Raw genomic sequence first — 15553 nt, forward strand, 5'->3', positions numbered from 1 at the left:
GGGGAGCAGCAGACTCCCCCACTGAGCAGGGAAGCTGATGGGGCACTCCATGCCAGCACCCTGAGATCATGACCTGAGCCGAAGGCAGACACTTAACCAGCTGGCGCCTGCAAAATTCAATTTTTTATGAAATTACCAGAGATTTTGATCTTGAACCTGGCAGGTTTAACTCCTAACTGAATTTAGAACCTGTCTAGAACCAGAACGATAGGATATTTTTTTGGCTTTGTGTTCAGTAATTGGGTACTTGGGGAAAGAATTGTGTGTGCCTAAGGGAAAAGGAATGGTTGAGAACCATTAACCTGGTTAATGTGCTTTCTCATGTTGGGTACCCTGGAAGTCAAAGAGTCTATAGGATCTCTGATGTTCTGTTGCCAGATCTAAGGTTTATAATTGTATCTGGTACACTATAGGCACTGAATACATATTAGCCATTATTATATTACACATTACAAACTGATCTTAGGTTCCCAAACCAGATCTGGCTTACGTGGATTTTCATTTTTGATACTCTCTTAAATGTTCCCTTCTTTCAACCTCAGATTTCCTCCTTATTCATGTGTTAGTTTGTCAAGGAATATGTTTAATATTTTGTGGATTTTATTTCTCTTAAAATTTTGAGCTTTATTGTTGTAGTCTTATTTTGTCTTAATTCAATAATTTTTAGCATATTTTATTCTGTAAAACTTTTTTCTTTCACCAATCTAAGGTCTCAAGTAGAAAATTATCAATAGGCCCATGTTTTATTGGTGAGAGTCCTAGGTGAAGCCCAAGGCCAGGAGAAACTTTTATCTGAAGGGGAAAGAGGAAATCCTGTAGTTAAGGAAACTCGTAGGCCACATTCTCATCAGAGAAAGCACTAAATCCAAGCTGAGAGACAGTTAAAGAAAATCTTATTATTTCCAGAATAATTCCAGACCTATGAGAATCTAGGTGAATTAAAAACCGTGCTCTCTGACATTAGACCACTTGACAGTGGTTCTTAATTTTTCTTTCTTTTTTTGAGCCCCACCCACCCCACTCCTATAATTAAAAACACTTAACTAGCTGGGGCCCTGATTGGTAACATGAGAGACAGCTGGTATCTTCCTAAGCAGCCGTTCTCAAGCCTAGTTTATAGACTGGAATCACCTGAGAAGCATTAAAAAATACCTAACCTCAGACCCATTGGTCTGGGGTGAGGTAGGGGCCTTGATGTTCAAAAAATCATAAGGTGATTCTGATGTTCCTCCAGGCTTGATAACTACTAACTGAAAATGACCAGGAGACAGAAAGGTATAGTGCAGGAATCAACCAGAGAACTTTTTAACATCTTGTTGCCCAATCACACCAGAATATTTGCATGTGGGAACCAGTGTGCAACAAAATGTGGGAACCACGGGTATGATGATTAAGAACATTAACCGTGGAAAACATACGGGTTTAAATCCAGCCTTTCCTTTGATAGGTATGTAAGTTCTCTGTGCCTCTTCTGTAAAATATGGAAAATTAGTTACCTTTTAGTCTTGTCATTAGAATTCAGTAAATTAATGAATAGTGTTTAGAATTGTATATAGTGTTTAAGATTGTGTTTGGTACACTATACATTCAGTAAATGTTAATCATTGTTACATTATGTCCTCAGAATTCTGAAGTCGGTATTTTGAACCCCTTTTTCACCCCACTACAATCCCAGAGGACCCATTATCCTAGGTGAATGTTTTTTTTGTTTGTTTTTTAAAGATTTTATTTATTTATTTGACAGAGACAGTGAGAGCAGGAACACAAGCAGGGGGAGTGGGAGAGGGAGAAGCAGGCTTCCCGCTGAGCAGGGAGGCCTATGTGGGACTCAATCCCAGGACCCTGGGATCATGACCTGAGCCGAAGGCAGACGCTCAACGACTGAGCCACCCAGGCGCCCCACGTGAAGTTAGGTAACCAGAAAGCTACATATCTGAATCATATGGCTTAATTTCTAATAGGAATCTTTTTAACAGTACTTTTATAAAGTGCTTTGGTAAAGAAAAAATATTTCTCATTTTTCAAAAAATAACTGGTCCATTGTAAAGAATTAAACGATACAAAAAGGTAAAAGAAAAAAACAACTCCCCCGTAAATAATTATTATTAACATTGGTTGACCTTTATTTTAGATAATATTTCTTTGCAGATATACAGGCAGAATAAAAATACTAGATATGCCTTTTACAAAAATTGGGCTATATCGTAACGAGTTATTTTGAGGTGGTTTTGTTTTTTTGTTTTTTATTTTTAAGTTTTATGATAGAAAATGTCCAACTACTGGGGTGCCTGGGTGGCTCAGTTGGCTAAGTGTCTGCTTTCGGCTCAGGTCATGATCTCGGGGTCCTGGGATCAAGCCCTGCATTGGGCTCCCTGCTCAATGGTGAGTTGGCTTCTCCCTCTCTCTGTGCCCCTCCCCTCTGCTCCTTTTCTCTCTCAAATAAAATCATTAAAAAAAAAAGTCCAACTACTAAATGTATAATAGTATTGATTATCCATGTACCCCATGACCAAAATGCTGTTTTAAATTAAAAATATTAAAAGTTTTGTTTGAGTTTAAAGAAATTAAAATGTTACTCAAAAATTATTGCTATATTTTTGAAATGAGTCCTCTGAAATAAGATTTTGAAAAACATTACCATTTTTTTTTAAGATTTTACTTATTTGAGAGAGTGAAAGAGCGAGCATGCACACATGCGTGAGAAAGAGCACACAAGTGGGGGGAGGGGCAGAAGGAGAGGGAGAAGCAGACTCCCCAATGAGCAGGGACCCCAATGCAGGCCTCAATCCCAGGACCCTGGGATCATGACCTGAGCCAAAAGCAGACGCTTAATCCACTGAGCCACCCAGGCGCCCCGAAAAACATTACAATTTGAAGTCTTTTTAAAAACTTGTGATATTTCAGGGGTGCCTGGGTGGCTCAGTTGGTTAGGCCATCTGCCTTGGGCTTAGGTCATGATCTCGCGGTCCTGGTGATATAGTTTTGGAATATAGGTTAGGTTTGGTGGGATGAGGTCCAGAGCCGACAACCAAGAAAGATTCTTCAGATGTCTTTGGTGCAAAATCGTGGTTTTATTAAACCATGGGGACAGGACCGGCGGACAGAAAGAGCTGCTGCACCAGGGTCTTGAGGAGTGGCTGATTATACTCAGGAATTGGGGGAAGTAAGGAAAAAGGGAGGTTTTCAAAACAACTTTCATATGCTAACAAGTACCAACCTATAAGATACCAGAGGCCTTGCCATTGTCACGTTAAGGTTGTTTTCCCCTTGCAAGGTATTAACATTAAGATAGTGGGAGATTCCTGGAAGAATGTCACACGTGTCCCACCCGGGAGTTGGGGGTGGGGGGAGGTTACAGCCTTCGGCTCCCTCATTACTGGGATGGGCCTCATGTTGGGCTCCCTGCTCAGGAGGGAGTCTGCTTCACCCTCTCCCTCTGTACCATCCCCAACTGCATGCACATGCACTTTCACTCAAATAAATAAAATCTTTAAAAAAAATTTGATATTTCTTATTTAGATAGTTATCAACCCTTGCCATTAGACGTGAGGGCATTTTTTGTAGTTGGTATAATTTTCCTTTACATTTCCTAATTTGGGTGCCTTTCTCAAAGTGTGTAACACTGTTTATTAACCATATCTGCACAACTTGTTTCCTATGCATTTTATTTCTCTGAGATTTATTTTTAGAGAGAGAGAGAGAGACAGAGGGGGAGGGAAAAGAATCTCAAGCAGACACCCCGCTGAGCGCAGAGCCCACGACCATAAGATCATGACCTGAGCTGAAACTCAAGAAGTCAAAGACACGCAACCGACTGCGCCACCCAGGCGCCCCTACTATGCATTTTATATTGAATTGGGTAAGATGCTTACCACCAGTCCTGTTCCTAAGGTATGGCTTAATTGGCCAGATTTCTTTATAAGCAGATTTTTCAGAAGGGCTGATAGTACTTTTTTTAACCTGTTTTTTTTTTATTTTATTTATTTGACAAAGAGAGATATCACAAGTAGAGCAACAGGGAGAGGGAGAAGCAGGGTTCCCGCTGAGCAGACAGCCAGTAGCAGGGGCTCGATCCCACGACCCTGGGATCATGACCCAAACCGAAGGCGGACGCTTAATGGACTGAGCCAACCAGGCGCCCCTAACTTGTTTGTGTGGTTTAAGAAATTTTGACTTCTCAGATAAACTAACCATAGAAGTATCAAAAGGAGGTTTAAATCATTAGAAAATTAGCATGTTTATGGGGCACCTGGGTGACTCAGTTGATTAAGTGTCAGCCTCTTGGTTTCGGCTCAGTTCAGGATCTCATGGGTCCTGGGATCAGCCCCACACGGGACGCTCTGCTCAGCCGGGAGTCGGCTTCAGCTTCTCTCCATCTGCCCCTCCCCCCACGTGTGCGCGCGCGCGCGCGCGCGCTCTCTCTAAAATCTTAAAAAAAAAATTCACATGTTTAGAAGTAATATCAAAAATCTTCATTTTAGAAATAAGGCAGTAACAGCAGATTATTTAGTTCTGAATTTGAATTTTCCAAATACGGATACTACAGATGCAAACGCATACAACGATCCAGTGTTACTTCAAAATTTATTAATTTTCATATGTTGGCAATTCAGATTAAAAACAGCTGAGCAGGTGAAACAAACATATCGGTTTACAACTTCTGTGAAAAATCTAGTCCTATATAATATCATTGCTAAATTATTTACTTTAACCAGATCGTGATCTTTGTGGTTAGGTAATATGGCTGCAAAGTAAAGTGCATTTATTTCATCCCTGGAGTTTTCTTGATTGGGTGCTTTATTTTTGAAATTTCATGACTTAAGCAGGATGTATCTCAGTGTTGAATATTCCAAATTATATTTTCCTGACGTAGTTTATTTTGATCTGTAGTTTCAGTTTTTCTTTTTTTCACAAAATATTTAATCATGGAGAAAAGTATAGTTATTGTGTACCCATCACCTAGCTTAAAAAATAAACTATTACTATTAAAATCTCCTGGGTACCCATCCCTGGCTGCAAACTCTTTCCTCCCATGTGAGGTTTTGTATTATTATATCTGTGCATATCACTTACTATCTATGCATGTATGTCTAAATAGTATTCTTTTACAAGTTAATAAAATATATGTAAGTGGTTGTCACAGTGTAATCATCCTTCTGCAACTTGGGTTTTTTGTTTCTTAGCCTCAATTTTAAAAAAGGTATATCCATAATGATGCATGGAGGTCTAGTCCTTTTCTTTTACTGTTGGGTGTCATTGTAGCAATATACCACAATTTAAATTTGGTTCCTTATTTCAGGGAAATTTTCCCTTTTATTGACTATTATGCCCTCCCATCACCTTGGTCGCATTTCTTGTTCTAGTTGCCACTTGTGTGACCAGTTTCACATGTGTTTCCAATCACTTACTGCTAATAGCCCCTCATCTAGTCTAAAAGCCTGCTGGTTCCAGCCTATACTCTGCTCAGATGAGGCAGTTAACACCCTCAAGGACAGCTGTCAATCAATGGGGAATGGAAGCTCCTGCTTCCTATTTTTTGAATAGACCATTTTGGTAGACCTTGTGTGTGCTTCTTAGAAGGTACCATGGCAGTTAAGCCCCCGTTACCTATAGCAGTAAACTTGACAGCACAATCTTAACTTTTCCTCCTTCCTTCCCACGCTTCTCAGTCTATCACTTAAGCCCGCAGGAATCACCTCCCAAATAAACTACCTGCACAAAGTTCTTTCCTCAGGCCTTGCTTTTGGGGGAGCCAAGATCTGTATGAATACTTTTTATTTTTCCTGGGTTTTGTTGCTTCGTCTCTATACCTTCTGACAAGAGAGACCAAGAAGCCCTGCGCTACACAAGACTGCCCATTCTGCTTCAGAACCTTCTGCATCTTTCCTTGGCTATCACTTTTGAAGAGTGTTTGGGTTTTGTCTCTTTAATCGTTATGGTATATGCTGCCGGAGAACCATTGTATCTACCTGTCTGCTTGCTTCTTTCCTCCTCTTGTGTTTTAGGGGCTCCAGTTATCCTAAGGTTGGATTATCTTGTACCCAATTTTATTTGTCTTTCTCTGATTGCTTTCAATTTATGTTTTTTAAAATCTGTGTTCTCTGATTATCGTAGGCCTCTGTGTCATTTATTTTCAATTATGAATGTTCCTTTGTGTTCTTAATTCTATAATAAAAAATGTTTATCAATTTGTCTATTTAATTTTTAGACTCCCTTTTATTTCTTTTTCTGTCTTTCAGTTCTTACTGCGTTCACAAATCTTGAAGCACTTTTGATGAATGTCTTTGTATTCATTTGGTAATATTTTTCTAGACGAGTTCTTTGATCTTCTGTCCTTCCCTCTCCTCTCTCCCCCACTTTGTTTGCCTACTTGTTTTGCCTATTTTTCATCTTGCTCATGCTTGACCTTTCTGCCCACACTTTCTGTTTGTTCCTGCATTGTGTGGGTGACTTCACTCTATGTGAGATTTGTTCTTGGCTCACATTGCTTTTGTGATTACGAAAACATAAACTCTAGGGCTTTTCCACTCTTTTGTCTCTCTGGTAGGTTCTGGTGACCTGTATACATTACTCCTGAACTCTGACCTGGCATATTAAATTTTTGCTTGGCTAGCTCTGATATTTTTTCACCTTCCTATAAAAGCTCCTCCTCTGATTCTTCCTGCCCATACAAAACCAAATCAAAATCTCCATTTAATTGGGGAATGTGTTGTGTTTCCATTGGAGAGCACTTCAGTGTGCTGCCCTAGAATTTTCACTTGTGAAAAGTACTGGAATTCCCTTCTCTGTTTTACTCCTTCTCTCCCACAGCTCTGTAGCATCTCCCTCCAGTCATAGATGAAAAAAAAATAATGGGATTCATTTTTTTTCTCTCCAGCTTGGGGTATTGATGAAAATTGTTCATCAAGTTAGGAGACTTGCCAAACAGGGCTGCTCCATTCCTCTTCAGAAGCTGCTGTTTGTCTCCTTGGCTATCCCTTTTGAAGTTTCTGACTTAGGACTGTGCCTATCCTCTATATTTGTTGCTGGAGAACCAACCAATCTGCCTATTTATTACCTACCTTCCTTTCCTTCACCTCTCCATTCTTTCTTCCACCCCTTTCATTTTAATTTGATAATGGGTGGGAGGTGGGAGATTATGTAAGGAAGCCTTCATTCCACTACTTCATCCTAGTCTTTTTAGGTTTTTTAATTTGTTTTTAATTATGGGAAAATATATACAACAAAATTTACCATTTTAACTATTTTTAAATATGCAGTTCAATGGCGTTAAGTCCATTAACATTGCTATGCAACCATCACCACCAACCTTACCCAGAACATTTCGTTTGTAAAACTGAAACTCTGTGCTCATTGTAAACAGTGACTCTCCATTTCTCCTTTTGTCTCAGTCTCTTTATTTTGGTTTTCTAATTTACATTATATAAAAATGTTTCTGTGCCTTTGGAAAACTACTATTGAAGATACTTTCTATTTTGGTATTTAAATCTTTGTGAATATAACTCTGTCTTAGAATTTACTTTTAGGAAAAGTTCGTTGCCAGGCAGCACTGTATTATATAGTTAGATTCCTTTTTGTACCTTGGTAGCCAAAAAGCAAAGTAACTGTCTTTACCTTAGGTTTTCTGGTATGGTTTTACACCTCCATTTTATTTTTATGTGTTAATTCCCCTCAGAGCCTTTTTTGGAGCAATTGAGATATAATAAAAGAAATAAGCAATTTTTTTTTTAAGATTTTATTTATTTATTTGACAGAGAAAGACACAGTGAGAGAGGGAACACAAGCAGGGAGAGTGGGAGAGAGAGAAGCAGGCTTTCCTGCTGAGCAGGGAGCCCAATGTGGGGCTTGATCCCAGGACCCTGGGATCATGACCTGAGCTGAAGGCAGACACTTAATGACTGAGCCACCCAGGCGTCCCAAGAAATAAGCAATTCTTTTAAAGATTTTATTTATTTGAGAGAAAGGAGGGGAGGGGGGAGGGGTGGCAGAGGGAGAGGGAGAAGGAGAGGCAGACTCCCCTGCTGAGCAGGGACCCAGGGATCATGACCTGAGCCAAAGGCAGGCGTTTAACCTAAATATGCAATTTTTAAGTAGTTTTTTGTTTATATTGGAAACAGAATTTTTTTGTGTGTTGTTCATTTGAATGTAAATATTTTATTACTGAAGTTCAAAACTTATTTGTCAGCTGAAAAGCTTTAAAAATGTAACTAAGTTTCGTTTTGTTTTCCAGCAGACTTTAGTTATATTTAAGATAGGCATAAAATCTTAGTGGTTATGGTAAATTTGGGAGACATTATGTCCAAAATAAAATCTTAATTTTAAAGGAAGAAGATAACATTATTAGCATCATGTGACACATTTTTCTTAATCCTTATAAGAACCCTAGTTTAACAGGGTTAAACCCCATTTTTCATATGTGACTCATAGCTAGTAAAAGTGGAACTGGAAATTTGAATCTTTTTTTTTTTAAGAGAAATTATGATAGAACCTGTATTATTGGTGTACCTAGATTGGCAAGAACATTTTGTAGTATAAACATGAACTGTTATAGCCTTTATTCTATAAATGCATTGGAAATGTTTATCCACTTATAGGGAAATGACCTAAGGAAATAACCGTTTTGTAGGGGCTTTAAGTAATGTAGTTCCCAAAGACTAGAATTAAAAAAAAACAAAACAACAAAGAACTGTACTCTGAGATTTAGATTTAAAAATCAGCATATACTATGGGGCACCTGGGTGGCTCAGTTGGTTGGGCATCTGACTCTTGATTTCGGCTCAGGTCATGATCTCAGGGTCGTGAGATTGAGCCCCGAATGGGGCGCCACACCAAGCTTGGAGCCTGCTTAAGATACTCTCTCATAGTTGGGTTTTCCAGAATGTCAAGTAAATAAAATCATATATAGCCTTTTGAGTTGGGTTTTTGTCACTTAGCATAGTGCACTTGAGGCTCATTTAAGTTAAATATCTGAATATTTTTTTTATTGATGAGTAGTATTCCATTAAATCTGGTATGGATTATTGACAATCTTGCTGTGTTTTATTTTTTTATTATTTAGCTTTCCAGAGTGTTGGATCTTCCACCAGAAAACTTGATCAAGTCAATATCTGCAATTCCAATTTCCAGGAAAGAGTTAAGTATTTGTAACAACTTGAAATGTTGCTGACTTTGTCAATATGCAAAAAATCGTTCTTCAATTTACAGAAAAGACCTTAAAATTAACTATAAAATATATTGTAACCTATTACTCCCACTCACTTGAATAATGAAATTAAAATCTGTATTTTACCTATTCTGATAGGGCACATTAAATTAGTACTTTTATGTTGTTTGATGTTTATGCTGTTAATGACAATTATGGCAAAGTCTTTAAGAAAAATTAGGAACAAGGTCAAAATTTAATTCTGTGACAGCAAATAAAAGGACTAAGATTGCAGCTGGAATTTCAGGGTTTTTGAAGGGATTTTAGAGATGATACACCTATCTGATGCTTGAATACTATAGTACTATATTTACCTGCTAGGTTTTTTGGTGGTTTTGGGGTTTTTGTTTGATTCCATTTGAGGACTGCTAGTGATAGATAACTATTGGTTACATATAACCCTTAGTTGCTTTCTTGAATCCAGGAAGGTATCTCTTTGTGAGGTTGGTCCTTCTAATTGATACTTCTTTACCATTTGGCTAGAAAAATTTCAGTACTTGGATAAAACGCCCTCTCAATTAATAATGACAAGAAATAAGCTACATAGTAGGCATTTAAGCCCCAAGTTTTGGAAAGATATAATTATCAGTACCATTGTGTCCTAATATTTTGTCTCCTTAACTTTGTCAGGATTTTAAGAGAGTGTAAGATGAATATTATTGTTCCCAGAATAGACACGTAAATGGAAGAGGAAGAGAAAGGCTGCATTGCTACATGTGGCCTTGTTGAAAGAAAGCATCTTTAAAGTGGCCTGCTGCAACTTACTTTACATTGAGTTCTAAGAACAAAGGCAACCAGGGCGCCTGGGTGGCTCAGTTGGTTGGGCGACTGCCTTCAGCTCAGGTCATGATCCTGGAGTCCCAGGATCGAGTCCCGCATCAGGCTCCCTGCTCAGCAGGGAGTCTGCTTCTCCCTCCGACCCTCCCCCCTCTCATGCTCTCTATCTCATTCTCTCTCTCAAATAAATAAATAAATAAATCTTAAAAAAAAAAAGAACAAAAGTAACCACAGACCAAGGGGATCTCATAATTACACATCAATTAATGTCATATTCCAAGCCAGTTACCTGTTTCATAAAATCTGTAAATGGCATTTTGCATAATAATGAAAATACCTGCTTTTATTTTATGTTTCAGAGGCCTTTAATAAGCTGAACATTCTTGGCCCATTTTTTTTTCTTCAGATTTTATTTATTTATTTGACAGATAGAGAAGAGCATAGATAGGCAGAGGGAGAGGGAAAAGCAGGGTCTCTGCTTAGCAGGGAGCCCAGCGCGAGCCTGAATCCCAGGACCCTGGGATCATGACCTGAGCTGAAGGCAGCCACTTAACCAACTGAGCCACCCAGGAGCCCCTTGGCCCATCTTTCGCAAAAGATTTTCTTTACCTGCCTGGAGCTCCTTTGGGCAGTTCTACTTTAATGATACCATACTTCACTATACTTTTGTTTTATAGAGAATAAATATTAGGGAGGATCTCAAAATTTTTCTAGGCTACAGGTCTAAAATTCTGCTTATTAAATTGATTTAAAATAAAAAATCTCTCCTGTTGTGCCATAATAAACTCAGACGTCCTTTGCAGTACAAAAACAAAGCCTAACTGTTCTGTATTTCTCACTTTATTCTAAAATGCTGTTAAGCGCCAGGAGAATTTTTTGTTGTTAATATGGTTTATTTAATGTCCTATGAATCAATTTATTCAGGCCTCCTAATTTTCTGGATTATATTATCAACTATGCTGGAGTTCCTGTTTAATACTGATCGTAGTAGACAGGATTAATGACTTTGTTACCAGCCAGTAAGACTCAAGTCTATGGATTTCACTCTTAACACCACAACAACTCCTCAGAAGTAGTGGAAAAGTAGCTATTGTTTTTTAAACTTTTTTTTTCTAATAAACAACATGAAAGTAGATGGAATAGTTTATGGAACCCCTTTGTGCCATCACTCACTGTTATTGGCACACAGCAGTTGTGTTTTTTGTCTGTACCCCTACCCACTTTCCTTCCTCACAATGGATTATTTTGATAGTTAAATTAATTTTTCTATCACAAAAGCAAAACCTAATCTTAAGGAAATCAGGAAAATAGAGAAGAATAAGGAAAAACATCCCTAATATGTTTAGCAAGTTGATGTACTTTTCATATTTCTCTTTGATTGTGTCTTACAGCTTTAAAAAAAAAAAAATAGCTAGAGGGGCACCTGGGTGTCTCAGTCGGTTGGGTGTCCCACTCTTGATTTCAGCTCAAGTCCTGATCTCTGGATCTTGAGATCAGGCCCCATGTTGTGCTCCAGGCTGAGTGTGGAGTCCGCTGTGATTCTCTCTCTCCCTCTCCTCCACCCTTCCCCGCCGTTCCTGTGCGCACTCTCTCTCTCTAAAAAAACAATAATAATAAATTAAAAAACATAGCTATAAAGCTACTGTATGTATGATTTTTGAACCCTTTTCCCCTTGACATCTTTCTTTTTTGGTAAATAGCTCTTTTAACAATGGCTAAATAATACCCTAATGCTCCTCTGTTGATGGACATTTAGATTGCTTTGTTCTGACTTTTTACATAATTTACATTCAACAATTACCTCTTTAAACAGACAAAGCAAAAGTTCCTTGTAGATATGTAACTAAAACCTCCCAAAAGGGAAAACGGGGAAGTAGGTCAAGTCTGGTTGATCTACCCCCATTTACCTGAAGCATTTATTTCTCTTTTGGGCCTTCCTTGCTGGCAAATAACCCTTCATATAATTTCAGAATTCATGTTTGAAATATTCCTAGTTTAATAAATTGGTGTTAATTATTCTTAATAGACTAAATGGGTGATCTTTTTTTATTTGTCCTTCTACCACTGAACAAATTGGAAGTATTTGTGATTCTGTTAAGATAAAATTTTTTAATTGAAATGCATTTGTTTATTGTCTAGAATAAAATTACAGATAACTGTAGAAAACCATGTGACCTCCTTGTGTTTCCTGGATGTTTGAGAACCATCCTATAGGTTTATGGTCATATTGCACCTCGTACAAAGTATCCTAGCTTTTTGTCAAAAATTTAATCTTTGGTATATTCAAATCTATATAATTTCAATTTTGTTATTGCTCTTACTACTTTTAAATTTTTTTAAAGTCTTTGTGTGTTCGTGTCTTGTTCTTATTTTGTTAAACTAATTTCTTCAGTTTCCCACATTATTGGCACAAATACTTGGCTAAACTGTCAGTCCTTTGATAAGAATAAATACAATAAATACATTCAAACCTTATGTAAATTTCCACAATTAAAGTCAATCTTTAAAAAATTAATTGTCGTGTAAGAATTGAATTGGTATGTCCCCAGGGCTCAGGGCTCAGGACTCAGGACTGTTAAACATTTTTATTTAACATCAGAACTAGGATTAGTATTATTTAACCAAGACTTAATTTCCCAGCAACACTGTGAAGTAGGTACTATGATCATCCCCGTTTTACTAAGGTACAAGAGAGGTTAGCAAAATATTCAAGATCACAGACACTGATTAATAGATGTACTTGGGTCTGCAGTTACAGCTCAAATGTCAGTAGATGAGTTTGAGTTGTTAAGCATAATCCACACTAGGTTGTGGATAATGTATTAAGGCTCAAGAAAAGTTTATTTTTTTAATATATGCATATTTTTGAGAGAAAACACACCAGTGGGGTGGCAGGGGTGAGGGAGGGCACAGAGGGAGAGGAAGAGGAGAATCCCAAGTAGGCTCCATGTGAGCATGGAGCCAACATGGGGCTTAATCCCAGAACCCTGGGATCATGACCTAAACCAAAAATCAAGAGTCAGACACCCAGCTGACTGAGCCACCCATGTGCCCCAAGGCTCAAGAAAATTCTTAGTGGTCTTTGTTGACTAGGAAGTTTAAGGTGATGTGAAATAGATATCAGAGGATATTTTAGGCATGTCCCTGAATTTCAAGATTGATAAGAATGAAGTCATTTGTACCCCCTCTAAAATATGTCTTTTTGTGTCAGTGACAATGGATTAGACAAGACAGTGGTTTAATCCACATATTCTGCCCATAAAGTCTCATTCTCTAGTTCCCTATTAAATGTCAGAAGATGTTCCAGGGTGGGTAATTATGTAGATGTTTGTACATCAATTAAATTTTTATTACACTTTGAACTACCTATCTCATAGAGATATTGTAAAGTTACAGTTAGGTAATAGAAGAGGAAGAACTTTATAAGATGAAGTTCTAAATAAATACAAGTTGATATTTCTAATTTCTTTGCTTTATATTTTGAAAGCAAAACCTTTTCCTTCTGATAAAATTGTATCCATGTGGAGAATCCATAGTGGTTAGTCTTTTTTTGTTGTTGTTACACTAGTAATGTTTTTAAGGTACAATAGCTTTTTCCTATTTCAATTTCTGTCTTTAGAGAAGTAGCTGATTTTCAGCTCTGTGTGGATTCTCTATTGGAAAACAACAATGACCATTCAAGACCAGATATTCAAGTTCAAGCCACAAGACTGGCAGAGAAGGTACTTCAGCACTGTTATCTTTTTTTAGACATTGTAACAAACTTACTATTTTAAAGAAGAAAAAACACTGCAGGGTGTCCCAGGCATAATAATGAATTTAATAGTGGGTTTTTTTTGTTGTTGTTCAAGGCACTTTGGAAAATAAAATTTAAATTCATTTTAGCCATGTGCTATAGGTTACGATGATTTTTCAAATTAGTTATAAAGCATTCCTCTTGAGCTGACATTGTTCAATTTTTTGATTAACTACTTACAGGAGGACTGATATGTTAATTAAATTTACAGATTGAAGCTGGATGGACTTCTGAATTTAAGAGAACAAGCTTGATAAATTAGCAATGGGTTGCAATTTTTTCAAATGAGTTTCTGAGAAGATGAGCATTAAAATATGAGAAAAATGATTAGATGTAAATAGAATCATGATTGCAGAGAAGTGGCTAGATGATTTAATAAACCTCTTTCATTTCTAATTTGTCTGATGGGTTTGGTGTCTATAAGAGGAGTTGAAAGGTTTATAGAGAATTATTAGTGTAATACCATAAAAAATAGGGTTTTTAAAGTAAGGTTATTACATGTGACACACAGGCTACTGGGCACACTGAAGGATTGGAACAATGAAAGCCACTATCATAGAAAAAGATGTGTAAAGAATGAGTATAATCAAAGAGATTTGGTGGCTGAGTAAATATTTATTTGATCAGAAAATCAACCCAGATTTTTATCAGGAAGTACACCAGGAGTAGAATTTTTCTAATTACAGTATTTAGCCTCTCTCTTTCCCCCATCTCCTGTGAGTTCTCAAAAATAAAGACTAGTGACTCGTCAGTGACCACAGGTATCTCTTCAGGTTTCATGGGTATATCAGGTGCTTAGAAATCTAGTTGGTTAAAATTTTAAGGTATATTCACTGAAGACCAAGTATTTAAATGATTTCCATTTTATGTGTGGGTACAGGTGCTGCAGTGTAGGGCCCAGCAGAATGGCCTGTCCTGTGGCTCTTGTGCAAGGAGGGTGAGATATCAAAGAGTTCACTGCATGTCAGGGCACGTAAGGTGGAGTTGGAGTGCTGCTGGCTTCCTTCTGTGTTAGATAGAGAATTTGAAGTGAGGGAATGGGAAAGAGGAAGAGATTCTGAATACAGAATAGTGTTCTAGGCTGGAAAAGAAGGAAATTTGTCAGAGTGATAGAATTGAACAGATTGGCTTAAGGCCCACGTCCAGATATAATGACTAAGAGATATGATGCACGTGCTGCCTTTGGACTCCAGTTTGATAGTATTAAAACTACAAATCTCATTATACCTGTTTTATACTTATTTTACTTGATTTTTTCTTTTCAGCTAAAATGTGATACAGTGGTGAGTGAAATCAGCACTGGTCGAGGGACTGTAAATTTCAAAATTAACAGAGAACTATTAACAAAGGTAAGAATGGGTTATGTTCCAGCTATGCACCTTTACTCACTCTGATTTAGCTACAGTGATTTTCCCCCAGTTCTTAAACTTTGCCTCCTCTTGCCTCAAAACCATACACATTCTGATTCCCCTTCCCGAAGAGCCACCCCAAATTAACTCCTGCTTACCCTTCAGTTCTTGATATTTGCTGGGTTGTGCCTTTCTGTCCCTTCGCTTATATGCTCTACCAGCAGTGGGTATCTCTCCTTCACAGAACTTATCATAGTTACTATTTTACATTCTTTTTATTTGATTAGTGCCTCTTGCCCTTTAAACTCTAATTTCCGTTAGGGCTTATAGCATCTGTTTTTCTCACTATTGGATCCCCACTTCCTAGCACAGTGCCTGGCATGCAGTAGGTGTAAGATAACTATTATTGAATGAATTAATGGACTCTGT

At 37.7% G+C, this 15553-nt stretch overlaps 1 protein-coding gene across 2 annotated transcripts in view; it reads left to right on the plus strand.

Annotated features, from left to right (window-relative positions):
* RARS2 (arginyl-tRNA synthetase 2, mitochondrial) overlaps window positions 1-15553 on the plus strand; it is a 67125-nt gene that overhangs the window by 6062 nt on the left and 45510 nt on the right. For both annotated transcript variants that reach the window (XM_028108044.2, XM_028108043.2), the window contains exons 2-4: window positions 9059-9132; window positions 13599-13701; window positions 15041-15124. In XM_028108044.2, the coding sequence (XP_027963845.1) occupies window positions 9059-9132; window positions 13599-13701; window positions 15041-15124 (261 nt within the window). The remainder of the gene's footprint in view (window positions 1-9058; window positions 9133-13598; window positions 13702-15040; window positions 15125-15553) is intronic.

Source organism: Eumetopias jubatus, unplaced genomic scaffold (genome assembly GCF_037043125.1).
Source record: "Eumetopias jubatus isolate StellerSeaLion01/CBP00866 unplaced genomic scaffold, mEumJub1_p1.0 scaffold_6, whole genome shotgun sequence".
In the NCBI taxonomy this organism is placed as follows: domain Eukaryota; kingdom Metazoa; phylum Chordata; class Mammalia; order Carnivora; family Otariidae; genus Eumetopias; species Eumetopias jubatus.